The 26,427-nt window shown below is 44.0% G+C and overlaps 1 protein-coding gene across 3 annotated transcripts in view; it reads left to right on the top strand.

Annotated features, from left to right (window-relative positions):
- Nucleotides 1-23,156, top strand: part of RAB11FIP4 (RAB11 family interacting protein 4) — a 111,374-nt gene extending 88,218 nt beyond the window's left edge. For 2 of the 3 annotated variants that reach the window (XM_057368821.1, XM_057368823.1), the window contains 12 exons: nucleotides 5,200-5,423; nucleotides 8,642-8,833; nucleotides 10,335-10,469; nucleotides 11,872-11,907; nucleotides 12,763-12,862; nucleotides 13,262-13,365; nucleotides 13,922-14,062; nucleotides 14,592-14,673; nucleotides 14,921-15,058; nucleotides 15,578-15,736; nucleotides 16,075-16,218; nucleotides 17,678-23,156. In XM_057368821.1, the coding sequence (XP_057224804.1) occupies nucleotides 5,200-5,423; nucleotides 8,642-8,833; nucleotides 10,335-10,469; nucleotides 11,872-11,907; nucleotides 12,763-12,862; nucleotides 13,262-13,365; nucleotides 13,922-14,062; nucleotides 14,592-14,673; nucleotides 14,921-15,058; nucleotides 15,578-15,736; nucleotides 16,075-16,218; nucleotides 17,678-17,794 (1,572 nt within the window). In that variant the 3' untranslated portion in view covers nucleotides 17,795-23,156. The remainder of the gene's footprint in view (nucleotides 1-5,199; nucleotides 5,424-8,641; nucleotides 8,834-10,334; nucleotides 10,470-11,871; nucleotides 11,908-12,762; nucleotides 12,863-13,261; nucleotides 13,366-13,921; nucleotides 14,063-14,591; nucleotides 14,674-14,920; nucleotides 15,059-15,577; nucleotides 15,737-16,074; nucleotides 16,219-17,677) is intronic. The other variant, XM_057368822.1, reaches the window with a different exon arrangement.
- The last annotated feature ends 3,271 nt before the right edge of the window (nucleotides 23,157-26,427 follow it).

The raw sequence follows: 26,427 nt of genomic DNA on the forward strand, positions 1-26,427 counted from the left end.
AGAGAGAAAGATGTGGGGGAGAGAGAGAAAGATGTGGGGGAGAGGGAGCCGGCCGTGGGTGAGAGATGCACGGGCACAGATGCACACGTGTGGTCTCAGTTCTTCTACATTTTCCTATTCCGTAGTTCTTCCTGTTCCCATCAGATCAAAGGGTTGCTCAACATCTCCCCACCTCTGCCTGACAACTGAAAAGTAAAGGAAATATGMAGGGGAAAACCTGTGCTTTAAAAAAATGTTCATAGTGCCCTTGGTGTAAATATGCAAATGTTTGGAGAGGAGTGACTGTTTCTAAAACACATTAGTGAGAAATGCTTCACACCCTTCTTTGTCAGTCGGTAATTAAGAGAATYCTTGCCTTCCGATGCAGTGGCTGCWTAAATAAAGATGAGAGAGCCTGGATTTTCTCTTATGATGGAGTGCAACAGTAAGCAACTTTCATCTGAGACCAAGCCTGGCACACCTCCACATGGCACCTCTTCCCTGCCAGTTGTGGTGAGGTGACTTTCCTTGTGCTTTCACTGGGAAAAAAGGGGATGGGGAGGGTGCAGGGAGTCAGACCTGCATCTGTCCCACAGCAGATTCAGCTTGTSAGAGGGGCATGATCCTGGTGAGGGAAATGCCATGGCTGATCTGCATGTGGCATTGCTTGGTTCTGGTTGTGTGTGATGGGTCCAGCTCTTACTAATCAAATTGCACAATGGTGGGATASTCGGATCCTCTTTTCTTCCCTGTCTCCTCCGGCATACTGTGAGGCTGTCTAAATGTCAGGGGTGCTGGTGATCTGGCTGTGATGGCAGTGAATTTTAACGAGGCTTGCTCTTCAGCATGAATGTATTGATGCAGGCATGTCATGTAGCCTGTCTGTCAGCCAAGTTTCTGGCTTTCAGCTGCTTTATATGCATATCTTGGGATTGCTTCCAACCTGGGAAAGCCCAGCCAGGTCACTGCAGGGCAAGGCAGAGCTGTATTCCCATACCCACCTAATGCTGACACTGCTTTCCTGCCCCACRAGGATCAGAAGGAATCCATGGGAATCGCTGTCTTCTGGCTCCTGCTTCTGTTTGGGGTGGCTGCTGCAAAGGCAGGCTGGGYTTACTCATCTGCCTTCAATGCAGCCACACAATCGCCTCTTTCGAGGAAGGGAATTCATTAGTTTCTGTGAAGTGGCCCTGGATCTGTGGGCAGCAGGTGCTTCTATAGAGCAAACTGTTGCTGAATATTCAACAGTTGCTATACAAGCGTCTGGCCGGCTGCCTGTGAAGCACTTGGAGTTATCTTGAGCATCCGATTAGATAAAGTGCAAAGCACTTAGGGCTTTAAAGCTACCCGCAGCTATGTTGTGTTGGTGGTATTTTAACGTTCAGGGTTGGGTTTTCTTTTTATGAGAATCTTCCAAGTTCATAAGCAGCAGCTTTATCTCTTTTGACTCAGCCAACAAAGAAGGGAGCTGCCTTAATAGAATGACAACCCCAGTGATTCATATTCAAGTCGTCAGAACCTCATTCTCTTGCTGGTTTCTGCTAATGACATGTGCACTGGAAACAAATGACTCAGACTAGAAGCGTCTATTCATCTTTACACTTCTAAAACTCTCCTTAATCTCAAGTTACCTCTCTTAAGGCTACCTGAATACCACTTGTTCTTGCAGCCTTTAATTTGGTACCTGGAAATCTGCAGAGATCTAAACTAGAATTTGGTACCTGGAAATCTGCAGACATCTAAACTAGGAAGGAATAATTTGAGAGGTTAATGTGTGCAGTCAGCCTTTTTTTTCTTTACTCTTTTCATTTAATTTCGTAGGTGTGGTCTGTAAGCAGCTTGTGCTAAGTGTCATCATTGAAAGTATGGTTCTGTGAGAAACCACCATCACTGAACAATTGCAGCTTCAAATAACTTACAGCTTTAGTCAGTAGGGTGTGGATGCCTGTATATTGTTTACTAGCGAAGTGCCCTGAATCTGTTGTCCTATAATAGCTTACTTAACCGGTATTAGTTGTTTTAAAGGTGCTTTGTTTGTGTTCTCCTACTGGTTATTTAGGCCGCAGAAGGAAAAATTTAATTAAATGTGTTATTGTCACAATTACTCTTAAGGCTGGTTTCACCATCCAAGTTCCATGCTTTACAGGATCTGCACCAGAGGTACCCATGTGCCTGGAATATTGTATTCTGAGGGGTGTAGGGATTCCATATCCCAAAACTCTCAAAGCTCAGAGGTGGAGCACGTTCCTACCCACACAGAACAGGTTTGCCGGCTGGATCACAGTGTCTGTGGCTGGTCCTGGCTGCTGTACATCTGCTGAGATTGTGTTAGCACCGATTGGAGGTGGACCTCGAGCACTTAAACACATGAATTGGCAGCTTCTGGAGCTGCTGGAGCTGAGCCCTCCTGCTCCTGGCAGGGTTGTTGGTGGTGCTGCTAGCTGTGAAAGGGCTGAAGTCTTCAGTGTGAGCTTTGGCTGCCATGTGCTCGGAAGAGATGCACTTCCTGAGCATCTGCTTTGTTTGCATCGGGCAGCGGGGTCGGGCCAGGCTGGTGAAGAGGAGCCCTGGCAGCCTGGGATGTGCCATGTGCTCTCCCTCTGTGAGGAGCAGCTGAGGGGGAGCTTCTCCAAGGAGCTTGGCCGGCCCTGTTCTCCATTTATGCATCGCCATCRGTCCCTGAGCTCCCCACTGCTCCAGGATGGCATCAGCAGAAAGGAGGAGCTGCTTCCAGGAAGAGTTCAAAATCTTGCAGCCGGGCATTTCAGAAGCTGTGAAGCAGGAGTTGAGGCTTATGAGGAGTCATCACTTCCAAAAACTCACTACTTTGGGGGATTTTATTCCTTTTTTTTTCTTTCCATGAGGTTTAAAAGTGCAAGAACAGGGCAATTACACTTTGGAAAAGAATCGCTGTCACGGAGCAGGCTGGGGCAGTGCAGGGTGTGCTGTAGGTGCAGATCAGCAGTCCCATACAGGTAAACGTGTGAAGGTTGTCAGAAAGTGGCAGGGAGGAGAAGTGAGCCCTCAGCCTGTGGAGATGACACTGCACATTTAATTGCTGATGGACTCTTCAAAGAGCACCTCAGCTGCTGTTATTGGAAAAARCAAATGTGTGGTGTTACCTACAGGGAGCAAAAAGGGAGTCTTTCGTGATCTTCTTGACCTTTACTTTCTTGTGTTAATTTGTTTAATACCAGGGAGATTTTCCTGCTGTAAAAACTTGCTTAAGCGGAGACTTCTCCAAGACCTCTGAGAAAGACGCGCTAATTGGGAGCTTCGGGGATCCACTGTGTACTCCGTGCCCCTCTCTTTCCCTCCTGGACYAGTCTTTTACCAGCTGGTGCAATTCCATAATAGCAGGCAGGCATTATTGCMATAAACTTGTTAAGAAAATGAGAGGTCTGTGCCTGTGGGGCTCAGCGTGGGGGAGGAAAGTTCGGGGAAATGTTAGATAAACAAACACTTCTGGGTACTTCTGAAACATTGTAATTGCTCTTTACAATCTGTAGCTTTTCAACACCTACTAAAAAGGACTTGATTGTAGATCACAAGGTAYTTTGCAAAGAGCAACGGTGGCATTGTCCTTGCTCGATTTGGGAGGGTGCAAGGTGCGATTTGGGAGGTGCAAGGTGCGAGTGAGACGTGCTGAGGAACCTGGGGCTAAGGCAGGGCTGGGGCAGGTTCCTGGGCTGCTGTCTGACCTGCCAAACCACCATCTCATCTCCCTAGGGATGAAGGGCTGTGGCTCAGAGCTATAAATTTGATTGCATGAGGCAGCGTGGCTTCAATAAATACTGCATGGCATAGACCAAGGATAAATGCTTTGAGACATCTCTTGGAGCAATACCTTGGGAAAGTTTCAGGCTTGATAAAGCTGACACAGAAAAGTGGGAAAAGGCTTTTTGAATGGTGCCAGGTGTCTCACTGACATTACTTGTTCATCTGGAATACCTGTTGAAAGCTCACCTAGAAAAGCATCCTGTGTCTGCTCTGAGTCTTGCACCTGGAGATTCAAACACAGCAGGCAGTGCTGTTCTTTTGCTGCTGGGTATTCATTAGTTAATGAGGTTTGAGCAGGTGGGSTTGTTTGGAATTGCTTCAGCCTCCATATGCCAGGATATTTCACAGTTATATCAATTGGTATTTCAGGAAAAAGGTGGATGGYGAGAGTGGCATTTCTAACAGGAGTTTCTCTTTTGCAAATCTTAAAAAGCTGCAGCTTCTGCCTGACTCTTCTCCTGTTGAAGTGGAAAAGCCAGTTAGTGTCATCACAAAATTTGGTTCTGGAAAATGGGGTTTGAGCCAGTAGCTCAATGGTCAGGCTGCCTGTGGAGCTTCCAGGTGAGCTTCCGAGTGGAGCTCTGAGTCAGGACTTGCTCTGGAGCTCTGAGTTATTTGTGTCATGTTGGATGGAAATTGTCAAAGCAGCATTGTGTGGCTGCTTATCAAAGGACAGAGTAAAATCTTAGCCTTAATTTTTTTCAATTAAGTATTTTTATTTGTGCCTCAGGGACAAGAAAATAGAACCCAGCTTGTCTTGGTTATTCTTAGTAKTCGTGGGGCAGGAAGGGGAGGGAAAGGACAAACAGCAAGAGCAAAGTTACACTAATGAGAATGATGTCTTATTTTAGTTGATACTTAATCAAGACRTGGTTCCAGAACAGATGATTTTGCTTTCTTTTCCTCCTGCTCTCTTATATCTGTGATTATCACCAAGATTTACCCTAAAAAAKTTAACACTTGCTAACTCTTTTTTCACCTTACACATTTTTGTTCATTCTCAAAGACAGAGTAAACTGTAAGGCTTATCCATTTTGCTTTTGTTTAATCTATAATATTAATCAAAGGACTAACTCTTGGTGACTCGTGTATTACCATCTCAAAATATGCCTCATTTTTTAATAAAACTTCGAGGATATTTATCACTTCAAGTGCATTTTGTTAGTAAATTAGGGTAAACTGATTGCAAATTATGGTCGTGTGTTGTGTCTTTCTCTCCTGTGAAGTCAGACAGTGCTTGAGTCCCTCTGGAAGGTACAGGCTGCTTCACTGGCTTGCAGGAGGTGGCTTTGTAAAGCAGGTCAACTTCTTGYTTCTTGGCTTTTATTCAGTATCACTCTTGTTTACCAGGGCATCCAGAGAATGGGTATTGCTTTTTCTGTATCTGCTAAACTGCCTTAAGGGATGATCCAAATTGACTCCCAATTTTCCTTGTGCCAGGGCGGTGAAATCCAGGACTGTGCCTACTTGGACAGCGAAAGTGCCTACAGCGAGTTGGAGCTGTTTCCTGATGAGGACACCATGACTCTGGCACAGCAGGAGGTTCACCATGAGTCTGACATGGACAGTGCCATCGAGAGTGCCCAGAGCTCCGAGGCCTCGGATGTCTGTCGGAGCGAGGACAAGGACGGGGTGCTCGGTGGCCTCTTCCTGCCTGGTGACAAGTGAGTGGTGYTTTTCCATTCCAAGGCATGCGCCAGGGAGGAAGGAGCCTTTGTGGGATTAATCCCTACTGAGGGAGGCTGATGGATTTAGAAACTTAACATCCGTTTTAACATAAGGGGGGATGGATGTCCAGGTCTTCTAAGTGGCTTAGATAGTCTCAGTCCTGGCTCCTTCTGGCACATTCTGGGAGCACTCGCAGGACTTGCATGTTGTATGTTGAATTGAAAGCACTGGGTCTCTCCAGAACGGATCACTGCATTAGCATCCCCCCAAAAATTAGGTTTTTCTCTGTTGCCATAAGCTTTCTATGCTGGAATTAAAACAAATRCTTCCTGCAAAGCAGTTCAGTATGGGGAATGCTGCTGTAGTCTTTTGTACATCTAATTACCTGATGTTGTGGGCTCTGCTGATTTGCTTTGCAACTTCATGTAGCAAGTTAATYCTTTGTGTTTCTAATTTTCCATAACCTTTACTGTGCAACAGTAAATCSTGTTTAACACGGGTGTCCTGGCATGTGCGTGTGTAACCACAGTTTGCTGTTAACACCAGTGTCTCTGTAACCCTAACTTGACTCTTCCCAGGTTCTGGGAATGCTGGTTAAAGATGACTGAGGGCAAAAGGACCAAATTTGGTTTAATCCTGCTTTGAGCTGAATTAGTGCAGTACCACAGGACAGAGCTCAGATGGGTTTGCATTGTAAGCCTCTGCCTTGCCTTCCCTATTTTTGGCCTGTCATCTTGATTTGTGCCTCTTGAGCTTTGTTCATTGCTAAGGCAGCCTTTCTTCTCTCTCCTGGGCCCCCTCGATGCTCCCTTCACAGCTCATTCCTGCCTTCCTTCTGAATTTCTCAGCTAGCTGAGTTTTGCCCTTCTCCCATTTGCCCAAGCAACCTCAGAGACTTTCTCAAGATAATTACAGTTTTCATCAGCTCTTTATCAAACTTGTCTCCTTTGCTTGCCATTCCCAGCTCTCCAAAGCCTCATCCTGGTGACTTTTTCCCATGCTGTGTTTGAAATGTTTTTCCTCCCAGCTGTGCCAGTTGGGCTCTTGTGAAGGGGGTGGGGAAGGCATTGTGCCTCCTGTACCCTCCTTGGAGGGCAGGCAGGAACTACCAAGAGTTAGAGTGCTGTGACTGACAGACCTTGGCTTATCCTCTGAGACCTCCTCAGCTTTGCTAAATCTGTGGGGAGAAAACTTGACAAGCTTCATGCTTTTGTGTTTCAAGAGGCARTAGAGAGCTTTACTTTGGGCAGTACAGAGATTTACTTTGGGCAATAGAGAGATTTACTTCGTTGCTTGTTGAAGAAGCAGGCAGGTTGGGTATGAGGTGTTGTCAGTCAGCTGAAATCCTGTTCTGAAGAATAGGACATTACCTTAAAAACAAACAAAAAACCCCAAACAAACAAAAAAAACACCAAACACTTAGAAGTTCTCTTCAGAAGGTGTTAGAGTGGGGAAAATCACTTGCTTTTAGCAACGCCTGTGCAAATGACCATGTGATTCCAGGATTTCCAGTCCTGGTGCAAGTGTTGCAAGAAGCTTCTTCCCAAACTGGCATGGTGTAACTGCAATTGAGATACAAACAGCAGTAGGATTGTAAGATCTCCCAAAATCTTACCAATTCTGAGTATGTCCATGCACAGCAGCACTTTATGAATAAATGTTTTTGTGATATGTTGAGCTTCTCRCTAATCCCTCAGCCAAGGAGCCTTGTTAGATAAGTTTGATCTATTTCTAGTATGAATATTCCTATCTTCATCCTTTAATAGTGTGCCAGGTTTGACTTGCCCTAATTTCTGTTAATGTGAATTAGATAAATGAGTTGCAGGTTATAAATGGATCTCATCAAAACAGGGGAAACAAAAGAGCATACATCTGAAATGTTGGCAGGCTTCCTCTGCTACTAATTGCTTTTGGAGGGAAGGGATATGCAAATAATGCTTGCACCATCCACCAAAAGAACACTGGTGCATCTCTTGTTTACAGCTCACAAGTGGAGTATTACAGGAARAGAACTCTCCCTGTAGGGACATTGAGAGGCTCAAGGTAGACTTAGAAGAAATCTAGGAGGAAATATTGGGGAGCTGCTGGAGAACCATGTCACCTGGGAGCTACTGTCCCCTGGCTCAGCTGGTGGAACTGGAGATACGTGCACTGAAGCAAAGGGGGAGGAAAATTTGACCCAATCTGCATAAAGTGCCAATAGTCTGTACTGTAGAGGCCTTGGATTCTGCTGTAGAGGGAACAGTTGGGCAATGCCAGGGCCTCACAAGCGTTTTTTCTGTAGGGAGAAGTTTATTTTTAAGAACTTGCATGTGAATTTACTGACTTGTCTCCTTGAAAGCCTCACCAAGGTGGCAGCTGAGCAAACCTGTGTAGAACACCTGCATTCTGCACACTGCACAGGGTAGTCTGGACTCTGTCAGTGAACCCTGTGCACCTTCTGCAGCCACCTTGCTCTGTTTYATTAGGTTTGATGTGCTCAAAACTGCTCTGCCAGCTGCTTTCCTGTGGTGCCTGGCTCTGCTGATCTGTTTACCTATCTGCCCTCCTCCTCTGAAGTCGCAGGGTCCTGCCATTCCTTACCCATTTGGCATCATTTTAGGTACTTTTCTGSTGKTTAGACAGCCTTTTCTTGTGGTCCATATTTCCTCTGAAAGACACAGTTTGTCCTGGTGGAAGGAAGGGCAGGAACCCAGCCTCTGTTAGGCCACATGAGTAGTTTTAGTGACTCTCTGGTATGTGGTGAGCTGAGGTTTCTTTCTGACCACACAGAAGAGAGTGGTTGGGACTCTTGGGGTGTGGGAGAGGGTTTATCAGGATTTCTGGGAAACTCTCTGATTATGAAATAGAGTGACAGCCCCTGTCTTGCACATRTTCCTCTCACTATCCCATGCATTTCAGAGCTGTCTGCATGGTTGCTGCATTCAGAGCAGAAATCCCCATGTGGAAGCGGTGGCTGAGGATCATGAAGGTGTGCTCTTTTGAGYGAAATGGTTTGTGCTGATCCAAACTTGCCACACAGGTGCCTTGTTGATAGATTCTCATGCTCTTGTCTCTGAAGGCTCCATATCAGGTACATTTAGCACTTCAGGGTTTGAGCACAAAGTAAGGGGGTTACAGCTTCAGAGGGGACAGCCTGTGAAGGTGGAACATTCCGTGTGAGGTGAGGTGCTATCAGGGTCGGCCTTCGAGATGTTTTGACCTCTTGTTTCAGGTCAAGTCCTCACAACCCTTCTGCAGCATCTGACCTCTCCACTTACTCCACCGCCTCCCTGATCAGTAATGAAGAACAGTTTGAAGACTATGGGGAAGGAGATGATGTGGATTTTACTCCCAGTAGCCCATGCCCTGATGATGAGACCAGAACCAACGCCTACTCTGACCTTGGCTCATCTGTATCTTCCAGGTTGCTCCTTATTCATTAACAAACAATTTTTCATTTTTATTCTTCTCTGACCATACCAGATTTTACACTGGTTACACRGACTTACCTTAAAAGCAAAATGTTATCAGTTAATTTCCTGCCCTCCAATTGACAGACTGCATTTAATAATAAGAGCTATAGCAAATATGTTGCCTCTGATAATCAGTGTTTGGTTCTGTTGAAATAACKGGGCTGTTTTGCTTGTAGAGATTTCTTTCTGTTGCACACAGTAATTCCACAGTTCAGGGTTAGTAYTGGAAGGGATCTGCTGCAGTGGAAACCAGCTTAGCATTATGTACCCACCCTGATACAGTGGAGAGAAGAGAGCTGTTTCCCTTTCGTGTTCTGGTGCTACAAATCCCTAACACTAATCTGTGAGGGGAACTGCTGCACATTACAGGGGGTTGTTTGAAACAAAAATCCTGTCGACTTGGAATTTCTTGAAAATCACGAGCAAGTAGCTGCTGTCTTTTAGGAGCTGGAAATGCCACAGCAGTGCACTTGCTGCCTGCATGTGACCTCAGTCTCTGCAGCTCTTACATCCTGTGGCCAAGGCAGGTCCAGATTTTRCAGTCCCCAAGCAAGGGAATGGGTGAGCGGGTTGGGAAGAGCTGAGCATGAAGATTCTGTAGGATTTGTCTGCTTGGATCCATAGCACATGGAGGTCTTGTGCTTCACTGCTAACACAGGACAAGCTCACTGCATCCTTCTGTTCCGCATGAGACCCCCCTCTGTTTCCAGCATTTCTGCAATCCAGCCTGGCCACCTCTGTCATGCATGCAGAGCCAGACCCTCTCCACTGCCCCTTCATGATGRTGGCTTGTGCCCTTCATCCCCTTCTTCCTCAGGTTTATGCAGCCCTTTCCATTCTCATTCCTGGGGCACTTCATGCCATGGTTGCTCTCTTTTATTTGAGTTTATTTTCTCTTTATCATGCCAAGAGATTCTGTTATCTCCTCTTCAGACCTGTGTCCACTTCTCCCTTCCTCCTCATTCCAGGGTTCCTTCCTTTCATCCTACCATCTGAAGGGGTTTGTGTGACTTCTTAGCAGACCACTCTGTTTTTCATCTTCCTCCTTTCTCTTGGGGAAAAGACTCTTCAGGTTGCATGCCAGGCTCTAGTGGGAAGATGRGCAAGAAGAGGAGGACATTGCTGAGGTGGAACACACTCATGTGGCTGCCTTTGCTGCATGCATCACAGTGCATCCCATGTACCTTTTGCTCTTTTTCCAGTCATCCAAACTGATTCTTTGCACTGACACCCAGAAACATCCACATCCTCTGGAAGGCCTCGGCTCAGACAGGTGGACTTGCCTTAAGATTGGCATTGTCCATCACCAGCTCTGAGTTAGATGAGCTGTGGTTAGAGATGGTTCTTCAWGTCCCTCATCTGTGACTCTGACACACAGACACGCAGTCACGAGGAAAACCTGTTGTGAGTTGGTTGCTACAGCCAGTAACATCTCTCCTTTCCTGCAAACAGTGCTGGCCAAACCCCCCGAAAAATGAGACATGTTTATAACAGCGAGTTACTGGATGTTTACTGCTCACAGTGCTGCAAAAAGATAAATCTCCTCAACGATTTGGAAGCCAGGCTGAAAAACTTGAAAGCAAACAGGTAAGCAGCCTACTGCACTGCTTTTGGCAATGCCCCCTTGACTTGGGACTGGCAAATAGCAGGGGGAGAGGGAGAGTGAGCCCTCCCCTTTCCTGTATCCCATTCCATCTTACACATGTGTTATTCTTACAAAACAGCAAGAAATGTAGAGTCCAGGTCCAAAACGCTGTTCTTCGTTAGCTGTGAAATATTTTTCTGACTTAAGGTGCAGACAGCATTAATAAACTCAAGTGTTTTAACCAATGAGCTCTTTGATTGCAGAGTGAGAGTGATATTTCCCCCCAGGAAGTGGGAAAAGCTGCTGTGCTGTTTAGTGCAGATCTACAGTTAGCYACTGCTTTCTCCAGGTGGGAAGGAGGGATCTGCAGATCCTTGGCTAATGCACRTAACCTTACATACACCTCTCCTAAAGCTACTGGTCAGCAGAGGTACTTGGCTCCTGTAGGATTTTTTTGTGTCCTCAAGGGAACTTGGAAAAATGATGAATCCTATGGCAGAAGTTACTTTTGGAGTTCTTTGCAATTTCAGTTTTTTCCATACGTTTCTATCGCTGCCACTCCATCCACTCCTAAGCTGTGCCGAGCACTTGTAAAGTGCTTCCAACAATCACCTAGAGTTTTTGAAGGGAATTATTTGGTGGGATTTTAGCTCCCCCTAGAAACTGGATGTGAATCCTGCCTGTCGGCRTAACTCTTGGGACAGAGCTCGCTGYGYTGCTGCTTCTCTCAATRCACATCAGCCTAGAACKTGTCATGAACAATGTTCCTGCCCTAGCAGGGAGTCTGCCAGCACCAAACCRTGACCAACCAGGACTTTGGGAATTTTCTGAGGGAGGCTGGGTGTGCCTGACCAAGAGCTGTGTCCAGCACACAGAAATGTTACATCCTCTTACCGAGAGATGCAGCAGTATTTTGATCTGGTTCCAGTGCTGTTGTTTCAGAGTGGGTCTTTATTTAGATAGCACCAGTCTCTGGCTGCACAAGGGAACTGTAAAAATGGAAAGACCTCAGTTCCTGTGCTGAACTGGGAAGCATTATGGGGAAGGATAAACTAACTGTTCACAAATTCATCTAAAAACTGGGAATCCAGAATAAATGTCCATCACTAACTTGGTGTCCCTTTGTGGTGTTTCTAATGTTAGTTTTGCTCTGATTTACACTGACAAATCTCTGCTAAATATAACAGTACTTGCRAATTGACGTATTAATGATCACAGTAATTTGTAGCTTCATTCATCTTTGCATTGTTAGTAACTCAAGCTTTTGATTCAGTTGTTAAAGAATATTGTTCACAGAATCATCTTTTGACTTCACAAAAAAGTCARTATTATATKTCATTGTGCAATTAAAATTGAATCAAATAAGTGTTTAATTACTATATTATTCCTTCTGTATCCATGTAGCCCTAACAGGAARATATCAAGCACAGCTTTTGGAAGGTAAGGCTCTTCAACTTTTCTATGAATATTTGTGAAATTAGCTGTAACAACTCCGTAAGTGGGAGTGGGAGATGAGGGTAGGAATAAGTTTAGAAAAGCCAAGATAAGTTTTTAAGGGAAGGGGCCTGTGTTTGGATAGGGATGTTGGAGAGTATAGGAGCCCCTGCTAGTCTTGGAGCAGGCCCCTGAACTGGAAATAGCTCTGTTGAAAATATAGATAATTTTTGCTTCCTTGTCTGCCARATTTATTCCTTTATGCTGCTATTCCATCAGTCCAGCTACTGCTTCTTTAACCCTTGTAATGCAGGCCTTGCTGCTGTTGCCAARATGTGAAGGAAAACAAGAGGGTCATGTTTGAATGAAGCAGCCCTGGGCTGGGGGGGGCTGTAAGGTTCAAAAACATTTTAGATTATCCAGTACTACGTGTTCTGACATTATCCTGCAGAGGGAACTGCTTGAGATGTCTCTTTTTCTGYTTTTTGAAGTTCTTACTGTATGAAATTTTCTAGCTAAACTGCACSAATGGGCAGTGGTGACCTTATTTTAAATTTCTAATAAGGCAAATGCAATTCAGTGCATAGTGTGAATAGGACTTAAGTATTTTTTAAACTATGTTAATGCTGGTGGCAGATCCTATCAAAAGTGACAAAGAACTCACTCCCTAGAACTAATGTCATTGAYTGTGCTCAGTATGACTTCATTTAGCTACCAGTCTCTTGTAAGACTTGTGCTTAAACAGTTGYAATTGTCACTGAAATGATGGCACAGATTTTGCCATCAGATTTCAAAGTCTGAAGCCAGACTCTTTGTCCTTCCTCCTCATCAAGCCAAATAATTATCCTTTTGATCTTTCAGGCAGCTCTTCCACAACAGTAAYTTCAGCAGCAGTAATGGCAGCACAGAAGACTTGTTCAGAGACAGTATAGACTCCTGTGACAATGATATCACTGAAAAGGTGAGAATCTGTGAGTAATGTACCCAACCAAATCCTGCTGGAGCCCTGCATTGCAGGATGAAGACCTTGCTCAGAATTACCATGATCTGAAGTAGCTGGTTCAAAATGTCCTCGATRTTCCATTACTATTACAACTTTGCTTGGCAGCAATGCAAGAACTGTGTGAGCACAGATGTAGGCATTGTGTTAGGACTTCTTTATTGTGCAATTGCAGTGATCACCTCCAAGGAAGATGTAGGGTCTGGTGAACTCGGAATTTTGGAGCTTAATTTCACTGCTGGCTTTGCAGTGAAATATACCCCCTTTTAAAATGGTAGAGTAGCTAAAGCCAGTTAGGAACAGTGAAGGGGTGTTTGAAGAGAGATTCAAACTTCAAATTTTTTCTGCTTACCCTTGCAGGTAACATACCTGGAAAAGAAGGTGACAGAACTGGAGAACGATAGCCTGACAAATGGTGACTTGAAGAGCAAACTAAAACAAGAGAACACACAGCTGGTTCACAGGTAACAAAGCACAGAGCCAGGTCTCTTCACCATGGCAGAGAAAGCTAGAGCACAGTCTTGGGGAAGGAAGCTCTCTACCTGTAGAGTATGAGCAAATCTCCTTCCTTAAAGCTGACAGATTTAAGGCTTCATCTGAGAAGCCCAGGTGGAGTAGAGCTGCCTTGCTGAATTTTCAGCAGGGAGAGTCCTCCAAAGAAGTGTCTTTAACACAGATGTTACTGACTTGTACAGTGTAAACTCTTCTGCTGTAAGAGAGGTTACCCCTGGTGGTTGGTTGTTTTGTTTGGTTTCTTTTCCTGCTTGTATCAAGAGCAGGAGGCTGGGTCATAGTCACAGCTTCTTGAGGGTAATAGATGAACAAACTGATACTACTTAATTCTGTGTTTATTGGGAAGATTAGGTACTATCAGAGATACTGGGACAGGTTAAATGCCAAGAGAGATGGTGAATTAGAATGAAATAAAGGAATGAGCAGGAAAGAGAGAGACAGTGAAATCGCTCTGTTATTTTTAAATACTTGCGAAGGTATTACTGAAATGAGATCTGGTTTCCTCAGAGTTCACGAGCTAGAGGAACTACTGAAAGACCAAGAAACATCAGCAGAACAGACCCTGGAAGAAGAAATAAAGAGACATAGAGAAGCTTACAGCAAGTATGAAAAAGAGAAAGGCACTGAAATTGAACTGCTAAATACAAGGTAACAAACACCTTGGTGCCACCCTGAACAGGGCACAAGGTCTTCTCTTTGCTTTTACTTTACTTGTAAATGTAAATGCACAGAGACAGTGCACAGATGGTGGTAGGTTGGCAGCTCTGTAGAGTAGCTCTGCAGTCACATGCTTAATGCCCAAAAGCTTGGAGGATGCTTTACATTAATGCTTTAATCCACGTGGCCCATGTAGACAGCTTAGCTGGATATTTGGCATGGATTCAAGGAGGGAATTGTGACCARTTCTAGCAAACACTTGTGCCTGTGTTTGTTTTTTTCTGATTTACCTTTTTTTCAGATATCTGTTGTCAAGAGCACAAGAATCTGAGGGTCAGTGTAACATTTGGGGCCCTAAAAACAAACAAAAAGGCTCATGTTAAAAAGTCTATGATTATAAAGATTTTCCCTCTTTGATCTTTCTTTTAAGTGCAAGTGAGATGGCTTTTTAAAGCACACTGTTTCACATGTCTGCATTCTTGAAGGGGTATTTGCTGTAAGATTTTTATTATTAACACAGGGTTCAGCAGCTGGAAGAAGAAAATGGTGATCTGAAAACCACTGTCACACGGCTGAAATCCCAAACGGAGAGATTAGATGAGGTAACAGAACTCCTGAGTGCTTGAGCAATTTAATAGCAGTTTTAATTTGTGTAAGAGCAAACTCTTAACACTGCTTGGCCCAGCTTCTTTAATTTTCCTTCCTTAAAYGAGATTATTGAAGAAATTAGAACATTGGTAACTCAAAGGTGGGGATGTCCTGAGCCACAAGCCAATTTATGAGCAGCTGTGAAACTGAGGGTGTCTCCTGCACTTGTCAGCCTGTTCTGAAATTCCCTGTTTGTTCCAGGAGAGACAACGCATGTCAGACAGGTTGGAAGACACAAGTCTGCGACTGAARGATGAGATGGACTTGTACAAGAGGATGATGGACAAACTGCGGCAGAACAGGCTGGAATTCAACAAGGAGAGGGAAGCCACGCAGGAGGTAGGTGTGAAGGGAGAGGAGAGGCCAGACAATCACATCTGACATACATGGAAGCCCAGCTGGAAACAGGCAGAAAGGATGAACACTGAGTTTGCCACATCTAGTGAATGTGTTGCTGGAGTGTGTTTCTGTGGGAGGAGTGCCCACAGRGAGATGAATGCTGCAAGAATACTTAATAAATGGCAATCCCTGCCTCAAAGGGTTTACAACCCTTTGAGGCAGGGATTGCCATTTATTAAGTATTCTTAACCCTTACATTACAACCCTTTGAGAACTGTGTGCTCTAACATTTCCTATACTCTGTCTGCAAGGGGAATTATACCTCAGGCATGAAGCTTAGCAATCAGAGCCCTTTCCAGCTCTGGGGCAGTTTAGGGGATCTGTGCTTCCATAGGAAGAAGAGCAAGAGGCAGTTTTGTGGGGCTGTGGCCTCAGCCAGGCTCAGGAGTGCTTGTGTGGGGGCACAGAGGGGCTGTTTGCAGGAGGGCTGCACAGACAGGGCCTGTTTGCTGCCCACAGCTCATCGAGGACCTGCGCAAGGAGCTGGAGCAYTTGCAGCTGTACAAGCTGGAATGTGAACGTCCGGGACGTGGGAGAAGCTCTTCCTCCAGCCTGAGCGAATTCAACGCCAAAACCAGAGAGGTGGAAATGGAGCATGAAATAAAACGGCTGAAGCAGGTGAGCAGGGAAGGTCCTCTCAATCCTCATCAAATGTACAGGAATGCCTTGAAAAACACCTRTAACTGCGAGCCCAAGCACTCTGTCTTCAGATTTTGTCCCTACCCTTCTCGCACAAGCACAAGAGCCACATTGCAGGACTTCTTTGCATTGGTGATGTAATTTATTCCATAGGAAAACTCAGGCAGGGAGGCCTTGTCACTGGAGGTAAGAGTTGCTGTCAGCTTGCAGCCTCACCATATGTCATCCAAGTGACCTGTGATGTTAAAATATTACTTATTTTTTAATGAAACTTTGTCGGAATAACTTAGAAGCAATGTCTTTTTATCCTTAAATAGGAGAATCAGAAACTTCGWGACCAAAATGATGATCTTAATGGACAGATTCTAAGTCTCAGTCTTTACGAAGCTAAAAACCTCTTTGCAACGCAAACAAAAGCCCAGTCACTGGCTGCTGAAATCGATTCTGCATCAAGAGATGAGGTAATGTGCTTTTATAATCAAGTACTACATCCAAGAATATGCAATTTTCAATGTAATTAACTGGCAAGGTTGAACGATCTGAGGTTGACAAATGAACAACAGAAAATTCTGCTTTGCTAGGAGTTCAAGGGTGTTCAGAAGATTGCCTTAAATCTAACACTGTTTTGGGGTGCTCCTGGTAATATAACTCTCCYATTTCTCTCTCTCAAAAAATTTGAATGATTAGAATCTCGGCAAACTGTTTTACAGTTTGAACATCTTCTGTCTTGCAGGGTATTGTGATAGTGTGACATCAATTTCATACAGAAATTGCCATCACTAGTTATTTTAATTTTTRCTTTCTGTCCTAGACTTAGGTCTAAGTTACTTCAGTAACAAGCTCTCACTGAGATATATATTTGAGCTGAATATTCCCTGTAGCAGAGCTGAATTCTTGGAGAAAGTAACTAGTGTGCAAATAGTAATTTGGTAATGCTTTGGAAAATATTTTGGGAGACCCATTTGTATGTGGGCTGAGTCCAGCTGATGTAGYTGCCTTTGAGCTCCAGGACAGATTGTGAGATCAGGCCAATGGATACGTAAGAGCTCCTGGGGAAGAGGACAGCTTAGTGGTGAAGGAAATAAAAGGAATTGTTTGTCCTTGATGCTCTATCTCTTCCAGACAGAATTTCCCATTGCTTCATCAAGAAAAATCTTGAGACAGAAAAATTGTTTTTACCCAGTCTGCACTGGACTGACCTGTCAGCCTTAGCTCCTGGGCAGGCCCTTGAAGTGAAAGACATACTTGAGAACTTAATTCCTTGCTAAACCAGAGCAGTGTGAAGAAAGGCTGTTTAATTGTTGCTCTCTAATTAGGTAAAAGCAAACTGACTTTTGCTATTGGCAAGAAAAATCTCACTTTCTCCTTCTCAATCTCAAGGTTCTGGTTCATGCAAAGAATATGCACACCCCCCTTTAAAAGAGTCAAGAGCCTGAAAGCTGTGGGCCAGACTCAGTAAAACCTCACAGACCTGCACAAACTGTCGCCATTGTGCTTTTTTTCTTGTATAATCAGAACAAAGGCAAGAGCCGGCAGATTCACTTTGGTGAACTCTTATGAAAATGGACATCCAAATTACATGAGCTTTAGGAGGATTTGGGGCTCTGCCATTTCTTGCACTGGGATGTAGCACTCATCTGTGGTGTGGGTGCAGGATGGATTGGAGTGTTAGATGGGGAATTTGTTTCAAATGACAAAAGATCCTTGGTGGTGACTGTTCACCCCTTCCTTGATAGCAAAGATCTGTAAGATACTGATTGTTTCTGATAGGGATACAGGGAGGAGCTTGAGGCAGAAAACCTATCACAAAAAGAATTGGTGATCCTGAGCAGACACTGGTCTCTCCCCTGTCTCCATTTCATGCTGTCACATAAACTACTGAAAATGTTTCAGGAGTAACTTGGAAATGTTGTGTTTTAGCTCATGGAAGCCCTCAAAGAGCAGGAAGAGATAAATTACAGATTACGACAGTATATGGACAAGATAATTTTGGCAATCCTGGACCACAATCCGTCTATCTTGGAAATAAAGAATTGAAGAGAATATGAGAAGGAAAGCAGCAACTGCCTGATAATTCTGCACATGCCACTGGATCTAAGCAGCACTCTGATACTGTAAATGAATCTATAAATATATATATACACTAGGTGTGAGTGTGGGTGCGCGGGTGTGTTTTTATGATGTTTGGTACACTGTTATTTGTCATTGAATTGGCTTGGTTAGACTTTTTCCATGCACTTTCAATACCTGTGATGAGATGGATACTGTATATTAATGTAATAACAATATAACTGGATCATGCTGTTTTAGATACTGGATAAAATGACTCTACCTCTAGTTGTAAAGATAAAAAAAGACAATGGAAACATATGGATGTGGCCCTAACTTTAGGAGCAAGAATTTTTTTCTTCGTTCTTCCAGGAATTTGGGTACCACAAATGAATTGACATACCCAGGTTCAGTTCCTGACTGGTGCTGACTGTGTAAATTTCCTATTTGATTTAGTTTTAGTATTAAAACACACATCAGATTAAAAAAAAAATAAACAAAAACGCAACACAACCCAAACTTTGGGAAAAGACATAAAAGTAAATGGGAAGAAAAGGAAGACACTGCAGAATTTTTGCTATTAATGAAAAATCACCATCCACTTGTTTGCCACTGTCAGCACAAAGTGTTTTTGGTGTAAGATCACTTTGGAGCCTGCTTTGGGATGCTCTGAGCCTGCTCTTTAGCGTGTGTGCATGTGTGTTTTTAATGCCAGGGTCCCTGTAGCATTGAGGCAAAGAGCTTTTCAAATCTGTTCCCCTATTTTCAGGGGTATATCATGGGCCTTTAAGATGAATTCTGGGGTCCTGTCCCTTCCCCTCACCCTGATTTAACAATTTCACTGAAAGAACACATTCCAGTTCTTAGAAAAAAAAAAAAATTGCATGAAATATTTCACTTCAGGGGGAGGAGGAGGACCAGCCCTTGACATTTCGTGCTGAGTTGCGTTCCCAYCCCAGCCAGCTGCACTCCTTTGAAAATGGCATTTTTTGGGCAGGCTGTGCTGAGGAACGGCTGGTTCCTGGCACAGCGGTGGAGGACAGTCTGATGTGGAGTGGCTTTTACCTATAGGGCAGGAAAAAGAAAAAGAGCCTGGTCTTGCAGGAGTTGCCAGTCCAGACTGAGCACACTGTGCATATCTTAAGCTCTGAGTAGGGAACACATCCTGATTTCAATGAGGAGTTGTGCAGGTGCTTAACTTCAAGTGTGTGCTGCAACTGCTCGTAGAAGTCAGTGGGACAGAATATTAAGCTTTAAAGTTGAGCGTATGCTTAAATGCTGCCTTAAATAGGGATGACTTCAACATGTGCCTGTGTTCTCCAGAGCTGGATCTGTATTGTAGGGCTAGGACCTTTTTAATTAACAATGTAGTTTATATAAGGAGCTTACGGAATTGTTTGAGTAGTTGAATGCGAAAAACAAATTTTATTCCATGCACTTTTGTTTAAAAGTAAACGTTTCACACTTTTGATTCACACCAACTGGCACAGAAAAATAGGCCCGAGTATCTGGCTTTCCCCAGTGCATAGAGATGTCTCCTCTATTGAACACACTCCCCAGAAGAACGTTACAGTAGCAATGACTGTGCTTTTCTGTGTGTTTCTTGCTGTTGGCGGTGTCTTGCCCCTAGTATTCTCTTGATGTATCTTGGTGTGTATATGTGATGCATTTTTTCCTGAATTTGAATACATAGAACTGTATTCAGTTATGGATGTAAATATATATATATATTTTTCTGCAATCTCTGTGCTCTTGCCTTCAGTGATGTGTTACTGGAGTGATGGGAAGCAAGGGACGTACTGAAATCAGGCTTTCTTGAAGGCAAGAAAATAAAAACAGTTTGTTTCTATGTATCTGCATTAGGCAGGTGTAAAATAAGCAGAAAAGGACCAGAGGAATGACTGTGGGACACAGCACCCCAGTGCACAAAGGTCTGCAGTGCTCTGGGAGAAATGGGACAGTCTGTTTCAAACCCAGGTTCAGAGCAGGGTTCCTGAGGATATAGGGTACTGTGGAGGAAAGGATTAAAAGAYGACACCTTTGTCACCTGGGAATGGTGTAAGATGTCCTGTACAACGATGCAGCAGCTTCTGTTTGTGTAGAAGTAGGTGGAACCCCATGAAAACCCCACACATCTGCCTTCCCCACCTGCTGCTTCTGGATGGCCACCCAGAAGATGCTTCCTGCCTGCAGGACTCAGCTGCACTTCAGTGGTGGCATTTCCCTCTGCCTGGTGCTGTTCTGTGGGTTGTGCCATGGACTTTACTCTTTTTATAGGCCACAGAGAACTCTTGAATACTGTCAGGGGCTGTTGCTCACCTGCTATGAGAAGCAGGGCAGGGTGGCAGCAGTCCTGCTTCTGGAGCTGACTGTGTTTGGGAGGTTGCACTGCTGTCCTGATCTTGTGCAGTGGATTTCAGTAAAAGTGAAGCTATTGCAGCTTAGGCTGGTGACTTAATTATTTCCCTTAATTATTTTTAAGTAAACTGGACTTGGCTTCAAAATTTTAATGATCTAAAGCCCATTCCCATTAGGGTGGAACATCAGCAAATGTTGAGAACTGTTTCACTGACAGTAAAGCCCATGGACTTGAACAGAGACATGACTATAGTGATAGCTAACTTTTTGTGCRGATAATTATATGTAGGAGGTGAATAGTTACTAGTAGTGACAAATAGTCACTGAATTCTGGCTGAAATCCCAAAAGGGATATTCTAGCYTCGGGTACCCAGCAGTGGAAATTCCTTAAAACTTGTAGGACTTCTTGTTCAGCTCTGGACCCAGCTGTGTTAGTATTTAGAAGCTCTTCCTTGCTCCAATGTTTGCATCTGAAGAGATGTCTTACCACCATGTTGGTGGTGTTTGTAGCCGTGTTTTATTGTGTAAAGGAGGTATCCTTCTGCTCCTGTGGGGCCCTTGGTGTGGTACTGCCATCTGTTACTGTGGAACTCATATCCAGATATTTGCTGTGTTTGACAAATTATGTGAGTTGGAGGTGGGAGAGAAATTTCACTGGCAGATATATTTTTCTCTAAGGTATCCACCACTAAAAATACTAATTAGCAATTGTGTTCTCAGACTTAGTAACTACAGAGATTAGACCAACTTGTCTTGCAACTCAAGCCCTTGGAGAACCCTTTTATCCCAGAAAAGAAGTCATTATGTTTTATGACATGGAGSTAACTTGGTAATAAAGGATTTCTTGATGGCTCACTGGGGCAAGGAGAAGAGTAATCTGACACCAATGTTGCGGAGAGTGCATATTTTGATCAAGTGTTAGACACTGGCAGAACAGACAGGGGATGTTGCAAAAAGGGAGGCACCAATTTTGGTGTCTGTTCTCTGAATAATTTCCTACTTTKCTGTGGACATCCTTTGTGTTCTCAGGCTGGCCAGGGAAGTACAGCATGCCTCTGTCAGTGTTACTGTTGGTGAAATGAGGGCCTCCCTTCCCTGGGTAAATAACTTCAAACACAGAAATGTGGTATCATCTTCTAGCAATGCACAAAGGCAGTAAACATTTGTGTGTCAAACCCATGCTTCTATTTAACCCTTGTGTTAAATCACAAACACAATCCCAGGTACTGTATCTTGATCTGTTCCTTGGTTCCTTTAGATTCTGGACCTTAGATTCTGAAAAGTTAAAAAGTTCAAACCTATTGCAAACTACTACAGGTATTTCAATACAGTGAAACAAAAAGATTGGCTTTTGGCTAGAAGCTGCCCTTGGYCAGGCTAGTCCCACACAAGGTACTGCAGAAAAATTACCTCTTTCAAAACCTGCACTTAAAGAGTACCTGAAACGTAGTCTCTCAAGATTTTTCTGGTATTGGCTGCTTCCTTCCAGACTTCAGCCTTCAGCTGCTGCCTAGCTCTGATTTCAGAGTGATGCTGATTCAAAACTGMTTTGACACCAAAAGAAGATTTTTCAGCTTTTTGAATAGCTTCTATTCAAGACAGAAGCTGTTTGAGGATTTGTCTTGTTTTGAAGTAAAACAYTGATGAACTGTAACCATCACATGTATTTTTAAGGAATTTTTAATACGCAAATATGTAGCAAGTTTAAAAAAAAAAATCCAACATCCAATGTACTTCTGCTGCCAACTTTYCTTTCATGGTCTTTGGGAAAAATTCAGATATTTCTCAGCCAGCTCTTTAGGGAGTTGAACAAAGCATTATTAATTCTCGAAGATGTGTATCAATAAATATTTTGCTGTCTGAGTGCAGCAATGCTCCATTTACTTTGGTAGAACTGCATTGCTCTCCAGAGAGGATCTAGACCTACAGTATTTAGGCTCCCTAATCTGGTTTGTAAATGAGGGCTTGGAAGCTGATCTATAAACACACATTGTGGGCTGCTACACGAGGCACTGCTCAGTGGTCTGTGCATCATAGTGCCCGTGACATGTGATGAGTCTAAGAACCAGAATTTACAAATAAAAGAATGTTTTTTTACATTCTTTAATGGCAGTGGTTTTCTCTTGACACAAATACTCTATGGTGTGGTCTGAGGGATTTTTTTCCAAGGAAGGAAGGAAGTAGCAGCTGATCAAACACTTGCCAGATCAGTGGCTTGGCTTATACTGATTTAAGTGAAAACTTGATTCAGACTTTAACTGAGTGGTTCCTGGTGTAAGTAGCAATGCTCRTATTCTGTCAAGTCATTTGTTACTCAAGAAACATTGTCAAGAAGTCATGACAGGTGATGTAGCACAGCTGGTTGGTTTTAAAGGACATAGTTCCACGGTTCTGACACTTTGTTCCTTTGCATCTCAGTATTTTTTAATTCAGAATATTGATGCTAGGACGAGCTTGTTGTTGAAGCATGCTTGGGTTTCTACTTCATGAAACTTTTGTGTGTACCTTTAGAGTTTGATGAGGATTGCAGTCGGTGTTGGGTCTGAATCCTGTCATCCTGCATAATGCACTGGGACTTGCTCCAATGTGCAAGAGARTTGTTTCTTTCTGGGACTCTTCCTCAGTGCTCTGTTGACATTTACACTCTTGGTCTTGTCCCCAGCCACTGTCAGGTGTCTGTGTGCCTTGGGGCAGCGCTTTSAGCAGATGGGAGGGACAAATTCAATATTCTTGGCTTCAGTATGACTTTAGCTACCAAGGCAAGAATTTCAGTCCTGTCTTTACACCAGGCCAGTCCTGTCCTTGCCTTTTATTGTGGTCATGAAAACARTTGTGCCCCATGTACCTGACAAAACTTTGTAGCTGATTCTCATTAATATCTTGGATGAGATTGGGGTGAGTAAATGGAAGGCGATCCAGGTGAGGAATCCCTAGGCTGTGCCTCTGTTCTCCAGGCTCTACTGACACACTCGGGGAGGCTCAGCCCTGCAGCCCTGCAGCCCAGCTCAGGGGTCACAGCAGCAGCCCGGGAAGACACAAAATCTGCAGGCAGGGCCACGCTACCGTGGTTTGCCACAGTGTGGAGCCAGCTGACAGGGCTCCTGGTGTTCCCTGGCTTTCAGCTCGCCGCCTCAGGTCTGGGGGATTTGTACAAAGAGGGTAGTACCTGGGCAAACATAGATTACTTGTTACTTAAACTTTAAAGCTAATGAAAATATTAACAAACATGGGCTTCTGCAGTGTAGCTTGGACACCTACCCCTGGAATGTAGGTGCTATTAGTGAAGCAGCTGTGACGCCTGAGCTGTCAGCTTTGCTGTCACTGTTCTGGGCATGGTGACACCCTGCAAACCCCTCCGAGCYGCTGTGCCCTGGCAGGGGACTGTTSTKGGGGACACAAAGTCACTGTGCACATGGCCAGGGGGCTGCAGATGCTCCTCCACCCAGTGATCTTCTTACACTACCCAGCATCAGCCCTGTTTGATTTAYTGCCTTATCCAAAGCTAAATTATTCTGGTTTTGGAGAAAGGACRTCAGAAGGGGAACCAAGACTTTCGTATCCTGTGAACACTTCAGTACGCTACAGGGCAGTAAATGTTGCACTGATAAATGTTTAAATACTGAGACATTTTGAGAATTACTGTAAAATCAGTTGTGAGAGCCATTTGTTCTTCTCTGTTGCACAGACTAGTCACATTTTTTGCATGGTTACATATTTTAGTACTTGTGCCTTTTACTTCTCTGTTGTGAAGATACATTTTATTTTCACATTTTATCATTGGKTTTGGACACTTTTTATATACACTTCTTGGATCATCTGGTTTCTTGTAATGTACATGTGTATATATAAAATAGATCAGATTTGTATTCATGTGCCTCTGAGATGTAAAAAATACTCATTTTGTACAGGTTTTTTTAGAAGCACTAGGTCATGGTCTAAATTACGTAGCAAATGAAATTTAACATAATTAGCAGTTCTTTGTCTTCTTTTAGGAATGTTGTATCAGRTGGTTGGTCTCTTGTAAAGCAATGTCACACACACTCCGCAGATTTATTGTTTTAGTATCGTTATGAGACCAATTCTATCTACTTGTTGGCTTCAGTTAATTCAAAATAATAAAACACTTAATTAAATGTTACAGTCCTGACTTGGCGATTATAGTTTTTATTTCYATTAAAGCCAATTTGCTTCTTTTTATACTTGAAATGGACACCAGACCAAAACCTCATTTGAACACACTGCCCATTTCAGGTTAACTTCCATTCTGGGTTTATTTTTGTGGGATTGGGCAAGTGATTTACTTTKCCCATTGAAATGGAAAGAGAAATAGCATTATCAATTCATAGACTCTCCATCTTAGAGTGCCTAAAATGCTCTAGTTTTTCCTTCTCTCCCCTCCCTGGCTTCTGTRGCAGCATTTCCTAAGGACAGACCCTGGATCTGCGTGAGTGGAGATCTTCCCCTTGCAGATGTGAGAAATKGGGTGTCTTGCTCTTCACATTTTGGCAAATGCTGAATAAACTCCTTCCCTTGGAGTTTGTAACACAGCACTCTCCCGCAGCATTTGGGATGCTGTGTAGATGCATTGTGAGTCTGGACATCTGTAACTCTGGCAACCAGGGATCTGGTCCTAGAAGTGTCCTTCCCTCCCTCCAGCCTCTTCTCAAGCTGGTGGTTTCATTTTCTGAAACTCATCTGGTGAGATCCTCAAATTGCTCCCTCTCTCACACCTTGTGGTTTATCACTCACCAGCCCCCGGATACAGTGAGATAATAAACTGTGGTAAATCACAAGGAAGAAATTATCAGTGTCCCCTAAAACTTCCAAAAAACAAAGTTTTGATCTATAAAATAATACCTCCCAATCTCATGGAGCAGAAGTTTTTTGACTGAATTTGGCACCCATTTGACAGAACATAAAGCTGCCTTAGAAGCAAGGAGGTGGTTATATTTTTTACTTCAAAGGCTGCTTGGTGTGAAAGTGAGCAAAGTTCGCTTGCTCCATTGTTACTGAAAAAAAACCAGCCAGCAAAAGTGACATATAACTATTTTTAATCTCATTCTGTAATTTACAGCATCAGTGAAGTGATGTCAGTACTGTTGCAATGTGCCATTACACTATTTTCTCTGTATTTTCTTGAAATACTTTCTGGGGGCAATAAAGGTGTCCTTGCTGATGTGGATCCTTCAGGTAGCTGTAATGTACAATCAGATATGTAAATAAATTATTTGTTTTCCCTGCATGACTAAAACGTTGTCTGTGGTGGGTGACTGATTCCATGTACCTTTCTTTCTGGTCCACCTCTATTTCTGGGCTTCATTTGAAGAAGGAATCCTCAATTCTGTTCTCACCTGCCCAAACGTCACCTTCATTAGCTTTGGTTTAGTTAATGGATGGCACCAGGGAAGCAGTTTTATCAGTGCATGCCTCACCTGACTCCACAGCTATGGTTAAATTTCCCAGCTGAAGCTTCACCAGACCAACCATTAACTCCCACCCACGGCGCTCCCCTTCTCAAATGATAGGAACTCCAGCTGGGAGCTGTTTGCACCTGGCTCCAGCTTTTTAATCTGAAATATAATTATTCACTGAGCCGTGTAGCTAATGAGCACGTGCTGTGGCTCCTTCCTTGAGGAGCAGTGAGCTGTCCATGGAGATCTGGTTTTGGGGCAGGGTGTGACCTGGCATGGGAAGCAGTGACCACCATAGAGCCCCTGCTGAGGGGACTGCACCCTTTAACCAAAATCAGCATCTTCCCGGGAGAGTCCTGAGGGAAAACTCTGCTGAGGGCAGGCCCTGGGAGCGGCTGAGGCACCTGGAAACGGCGGGCTGGGTCCGTGAGGGGCCAGGACAGTGCTGGGACACCTCTGGTCACAAATGGGAGCCAGATCTGTCACTGGTGCCATGTGTGAAGACCAAAGGAGCCCCTCGGCTCGGTGCAGGACTCACCATGTCCCCACAGCCGGCGGAACAGGATCTRCGTGAGGCAATGCTGGAGGACACACCTGGGGCTTCCTCGACTGACGCGCTGAGGTAATTTTTTTCTTTTAATCTCCTTTTTGAGCCACCAGACTTGATGGCCTCTTCTCTGTGTTTCATGTTAACTGCTGGAGTGAAAAAAGAAAGGAAAACAAGTGCGAAGCAGCTTAGGTTTAAGACTGCTTTTTGCAAGATCTGTATGGAGCGAGGGGAGGGTGCCACGGGCAGGTCCCTCAGGGACAACAGGCCCTGAGCTGTGTCTGTGGACCCATTGCCCAAAAGAG

This window comes from Malurus melanocephalus, unplaced genomic scaffold (assembly GCF_030028575.1).
Source record: "Malurus melanocephalus ecotype Western Australia unplaced genomic scaffold, MMel_1.1 scaffold_98, whole genome shotgun sequence".
In the NCBI taxonomy this organism is placed as follows: domain Eukaryota; kingdom Metazoa; phylum Chordata; class Aves; order Passeriformes; family Maluridae; genus Malurus; species Malurus melanocephalus.